General features: G+C 43.3%; 1 protein-coding gene across 3 annotated transcripts in view; it reads left to right on the top strand.

The window, feature by feature from the left end:
- Window positions 1-493: 493 nt before the first annotated feature.
- Window positions 494-5,657, top strand: part of znf668 (zinc finger protein 668) — a 5,818-nt gene continuing 654 nt past the window's right edge. Inside the window, exons 1-4 of one of the 3 annotated variants that reach the window (XM_059012546.1) lie at window positions 494-659; window positions 1,194-1,220; window positions 3,531-4,079; window positions 4,864-5,657. The exon at window positions 4,864-5,657 is cut by the window's right edge and continues 654 nt beyond it. In XM_059012546.1, coding sequence (XP_058868529.1) covers window positions 3,556-4,079; window positions 4,864-5,657 — 1,318 coding nt within the window. In that variant the 5' untranslated portion in view covers window positions 494-659; window positions 1,194-1,220; window positions 3,531-3,555. Of the gene's footprint in view, window positions 660-1,193; window positions 1,221-2,382; window positions 2,655-3,530; window positions 4,080-4,863 lie in introns of those variants that run through there. The other 2 variants (XM_059012545.1, XM_059012547.1) reach the window with 2 other exon arrangements.

Below are 5,657 nucleotides of genomic sequence, written 5' to 3'. Positions count from 1 at the left end.
GCAGATGCTTTTATCCAAAGCGGCTTCCAGAGACTAGGGGAGTGAACTCTGCATCATCAACAACTGCTGCTGCTGCTGCTGCAGAGTCACTTCCAATAGGAGCTATTATTATTATTATTATTATTATTATTATTATTATTATTATTATTATAATCAAATAACTGCGTGATACTGAAATTATTTGGGTTATAACTTATAATGGGGTAAAACGGCGCAGAATCACGTACATTTTATTACAAAGCACGTATTAAAACAAAACTAAACAAAACAAAACAAAAAAATTAGCATTATCCAGATCTGGTCACAAATACCTACTAAATAAAGGTCGCAAGCGTGTCGGAAAACACACCTTTTATATCAGAAATTATTTGTTTTTGTTTTTCAACCGTCTGTTGAAGTTTGTTGAGTGGTTTTGTATATTTGGTGGGAGAGAGAGAGAGGGAGGGAGAAAGACAAAATATGTTTCTTCGTTTCTCTTTTCTCGTTTCTCTTCTCCCCTCCCTTAAGTCGTAAAAGACAAGCCCCTTTCACTCGGTCTCTCCCTTTTTTCATGTCCGACTGTAGACATTTTGCAAAATCAAAAAGGCGGCGTACCACACAACAACTCACTCGACAGCTGGAAAACATAAATAAATCATCATTTTTAAAAAAAATAAAAGGTAAGCAGAGTAATAATTCTCATAAAAAAAACACTTTGAAATACCAACGGTTAAGTAGTTTAACGATAAACACGCATCTTTCGTTTTGTTTTTGGTTTTTTTTTACCGTGACTAGGCCGCTGTTGTTGTTCTCTCTCGCCTGATCGGTCCTAGAGCCGTCCATTTTGGATATCGTTGTTACAAAAAAATAAAAAATAAAAATGAAAACATGTTTTCTCCGAACCTAAATAAAGACTCTATCAATAAATAAATACGACGTAGGTTATAAAATACAGAACGGGATTTAAAACCAAACTATATCGCTACGACCGAGCGTTTTTGGATCTGGATCAGTCTTCACATCGTGAGGTCCTAAAGCCAGACATTTTGAGATTATTTTTTTTATTTATTTATAATAAAATATCTCTGAATTACAACACATTGCCGGCTTTTGATTGCGTTCAGTGTGTAATACATATTTATGTGTGTCTTTAGTATGTTTAAAGCAAATGCAAGTGAGTATTTTTTCATTTTAATCTTTTTTTTTTTTTACAGTTTTGTACCGTCAAAAAGAACTACACGGTTCGTAAACATGTTATTATTATTATTATTATTTTGCCAAAGCCGGTAGCAAAAAACAAACTTTATAAATATTCAAATGTACAGGAAATACAATGTAATTTAATAGAGTATTTATTATTATTATTATTATTATTATTATTATTATTATTATTATTATTATTAATAGCAGATTACTAAATGCATATTGTAATGATTTATTTATTAAAACTCAGTGTTTCTTGGTGACGCAATGCATACACATTTTATTAAAAAATATGTATATATAATTTGGTTTGAACATAATAGATGCACACACCCGAATTAAAATCAGCGGTATGAGGAAGTATTATATTAAATTAACCTTCTTTACAAAATCTCACGAAGTCTTGTATCATTTTAAAATTGTTTTCAGCTCCTAAAAAGCTGCAGAGTTCAAGTTAGTTATAAAATGGTACAGCTAACTTGAAATCCGTGACTGTGTACGAGCTGATAACAATTAAAAGGGACTAATTTAAGAAAACGAAGGGTTTAGTTCAATATTCGAGAGAGCAGTTTGAATGAAAACCAGCCCACGCAGCTGGGGGTCCCCCCCCAGGACCTGGGATGGGGGGCGCTGGTTTAGGACGTTAGTTCTAATCATGTAGATCTTGGGGTGTCCTGTCAGGCCATTATTCCGCTCCCGGTTTCGCTGGTCAGGGTCCGAATGCAGTTTTAATTGCTTCAGTTAAACAATTTAGAACAGGGGTTTGGAACCTGAAAATCCTGTAGGAAATGTTCTAGGAATCCTTCACAAATTTTAAAATAATTCCTATAGGATCATGTATGGCTGCAGTGTGGCACAGTGGTTAGGGCTCTGGACTCTTGACCGGAGGGTTGTGGGTTCAATCCCTGGTAGGGGACACTGCTGTTGTACCCTTGAGCAAGGTACTTTACCTAGATTGCTCCAGTAAAAACCCAACTGTATAAATGGGTAATTGTATGTAAAAATAATGTGATATCTTGTAACAATTGTAAGTCGCCCTGGATAAGGGCGTCTGCTAAGAAATTAATAATAATAATAATAATAACTGTAAAATCAATCTTATGATTTTATTATTATTATTATTATTATTATTATTATTATTATTATTATTATTATTATTATTGTAATGTATTTATTTTTATCCTATTAAATCCTGTAAAACTTTAGACTCTAATAGGAGGCTTGCTGGTCCCAGAGGTTAAAGAAAAGGGGTCTTGATACCAGGAGGTTCAAATCCCAGCTCAGCCACTGACTCCCTGTGTGTGTGTGTGTGTGTGTGTGTGCGTGCGTGCGTGCGTGTGACCCTGAGCAAGTCACTCCACCTCCTTGTGCTCCGTCCTTCGGATGAGACGTCAAACAAACGAGCTCCTATTGGAAGTGACTCTGCAGCAGCAGCAGTTGTTGATGATGCAGAGTTCACCCCCCTAGTCTCTGTAAGTCGCTCTGGATAAAAGCGTCTGCTAAATAAACTAATAATAATAATAATAATAATAATAATAATAATAATAATAATAATAATAATAATAGTAGGATTTAAAAGGATGTCTTGTAATTATCAAGGGGATGGATGCGGTCTCAAAGGATTCGCTGACGACCAAAACTATGGGGGCGGGAGACAAAATTGGCAAAGCTGGCAATTGTGTTGAAATTCGACTAGGTTGTTTGTTATAGAGAGAATTATAATCTGGCAAAATGTGGTTTGCCTTTATTTACAGCTCAGGCCAAAAGTTTTGCATCACCTAACAGACAAAAAAAAAAATGGAATTTTGAAATTAGTCTTTTAATATCAATTAAAGTCACACTTGGATATCTGATATGTTACCAGGATCTGTATTTACATTTACAAGGATGGGAATGCATTTTTGATTGCATAGCAGTGTGATCCAGTCCTGGTTTCACTAGGAGTCTAATAATCAGACACCCCTGAGCTTGTTAGCTAGACACACTGGGGGCTGATCAAGCTGGTAGTAAAACCTGGAATGGGCGACGCTGCTGTGCAATAGGAGTCTGATTCCCATCCCTGCAATAATAATGCTGGTTATCATCACAGGGATGGGAATCAGACTCCCGTTGCACAGCAGTGTGATCCGGTCCTGGTTTCACTAGGAGTTTAATAATAAGACACACCTGAGCTTGTTAGCTAGACACACTGGGGGCTGATCAAGCTGGTAGTAAAACCTGGACTGGGTGACACTGCTGTGCAATAGGAGTCTGATTCCCCAGCCCTGGAATGCATGATTTCTGTGTCTCATTTCCATCCCTGCACGGGGTTGTAAAAATTACTAACCTTTGATTTCTTCTCTCGCCAGCTGAAATAACTCCACCTCCACCAAAATGGCATCTTCACCAGAACCAGAACCCGCCCCGGCAGTCCAGAAAATTGAAGAAACCGCCGAAGACCCGGAAACCGTCGACACGCCCCCTGCTGGCCGACGGGGGAAAGGCGGTCGAGCCCGCACCTACCGCTGCTCCATCTGTCACAAGGCTTTCCCCAGCCTCTCCCTCCTGCTCCCTCACCGCGCCACCCACGCCAAAGAACGCAAGCACCGCTGCGCCGACTGCCCCAAGACCTTCGAAACCCGGGCGCTGCTGTCCAAGCACCAGCGGTCGCACTCCTCCGAGCGCCCGTTCCAGTGCCCGCTGTGCCGCAAGGCCTACAAGTCCTCCGTGGAGCTGCGGAACCACTCGCGCAGCCACACGGGCGAGAAGCCCTTCGTGTGCTCGGAGTGCGGGAAGGCTTTCATGCAGGCCATCTGCCTTCGTATCCACATGACCCAGCACTCCGGGGAGAGGCCTCACTGCTGCCCTCAGTGCCCCAAGAGCTACCCCACGCTGTCCAAGCTGAAGGTTCACGTCAGGTCTGTTCTGTTTTTAGATTGTTTGTTTGTTTTCTTCTCAATTTTTAGAACATCCAGTTATAATCCCTTCTTCTCGGTGTCTGTGTTAGTTTACTACATTCTGAAAAGAGTTTAGTTTCATTAAAGCTGCAGACAGACAGACAGACAGACAGACAGAGCCCCACAATCCTGTTCAGTTTGACGCTACAATATAATCCCTTCTTCTTGGTGTCTGTGTTAGTTTACTACATTCTGAAAAGAGTTCAGTTTCATTAAAGCTGCAGACAGACAGACAGACAGACAGAGCCCCACAATCCTGTTCAGTTTGACTCTACAATATAATCCCTTCTTCTCGGTGTCTGTGTTAGTTTACTACATTCTGAAAAGAGTTCAGTTTCATTAAAGCTGCAGACAGACAGACAGACAGACAGACAGAGCCCCACAATCCTGTTCAGTTTGACGCTACAATATAATCCCTTCTTCTCGGTGTCTGTGTTAGTTTACTACATTCTGAAAAGAGTTTAGTTTCATTAAAGCTGCAGACAGACAGACAGACAGACAGACAGAGCCCCACAATCCTGTTCAGTTTGACTCTACAATATAATCCCTTCTTCTCGGTGTCTGTGTTAGTTTACTACATTCTGAAAAGATTTCAGTTTCATTAAAGCTGCAGACAGACAGACAGACAGACAGAGCCCCACAATCCTGTTCAGTTTGACGCTACAATATAATCCCTTCTTCTCGGTGTCTGTTAACTGTTTTTCTTTTTTTGTTTTAACCTCTGTTAAATTTGCTCCTCCCGCAGGTCCCACACGGGAGAGAAGCCGTACTCCTGCACGGAATGCGGGAAGGAATTTGCCGACCCGTCGGTGTTCCGCAAACACCGCAGGAACCACCAGGGGCACCGTCCGTACGCCTGCAGCGAGTGCGGCAAGACCTACACCGAACTGAAGGACCTGAAGAACCACCAGCGCTCCCACACGGGGGAGAAGCCCTACCTGTGCTCGGACTGTGGCAAAGCCTTCTCCCGTTCCTCCTCTCTGGCCTGCCACCTCCGCATCCACTCCGACAGGAAGCCTTACGCGTGCGAGCAGTGCGGCAAAGATTTCACCCAGCTCTCCTCCTACCAGAGCCACCTGCGCACGCACTCCGGGGAAAAACCCTTCCTCTGCCCGCAGTGCGGCAAAATGTTCTCCGACCCGTCCAGCTTCCGACGCCACCAGAGGGCGCACTCCGGGGTCAAGCCCTACCAGTGTGACAAGTGCGCCAAACAGTTCAGGCAGCCGGCAGACCTGGCCGTGCACCAGAGGATCCATTCGGGCCAACGACCTTACAAGTGCCCTGATTGCGACAAGGCGTTCGTGGCGTCCTGGGACTTGCGCCGGCACGCGCTGGTCCACAGCGGGCAGCGGCCTTTCCCGTGCCAGGAGTGCGGCAAGGCCTTCGCCGAGCGGTCCTCTCTCAACAAGCACCGGCGCGTGCATTCGGGGGAGCGGCCGTACAAGTGCGCCCTCTGCTGCAAGTGCTTCGTAGTCTCCTCCAGCTTGCGCAAGCACGAACGAACGCACCTGACCGAAAAGCCAGCCAAAGGAGGAGGAG

Source organism: Acipenser ruthenus, chromosome 44 (genome assembly GCF_902713425.1).
Source record: "Acipenser ruthenus chromosome 44, fAciRut3.2 maternal haplotype, whole genome shotgun sequence".
NCBI lineage: Eukaryota > Metazoa > Chordata > Actinopteri > Acipenseriformes > Acipenseridae > Acipenser > Acipenser ruthenus.
This window is presented reverse-complemented; position numbering and strand designations above follow the sequence as displayed.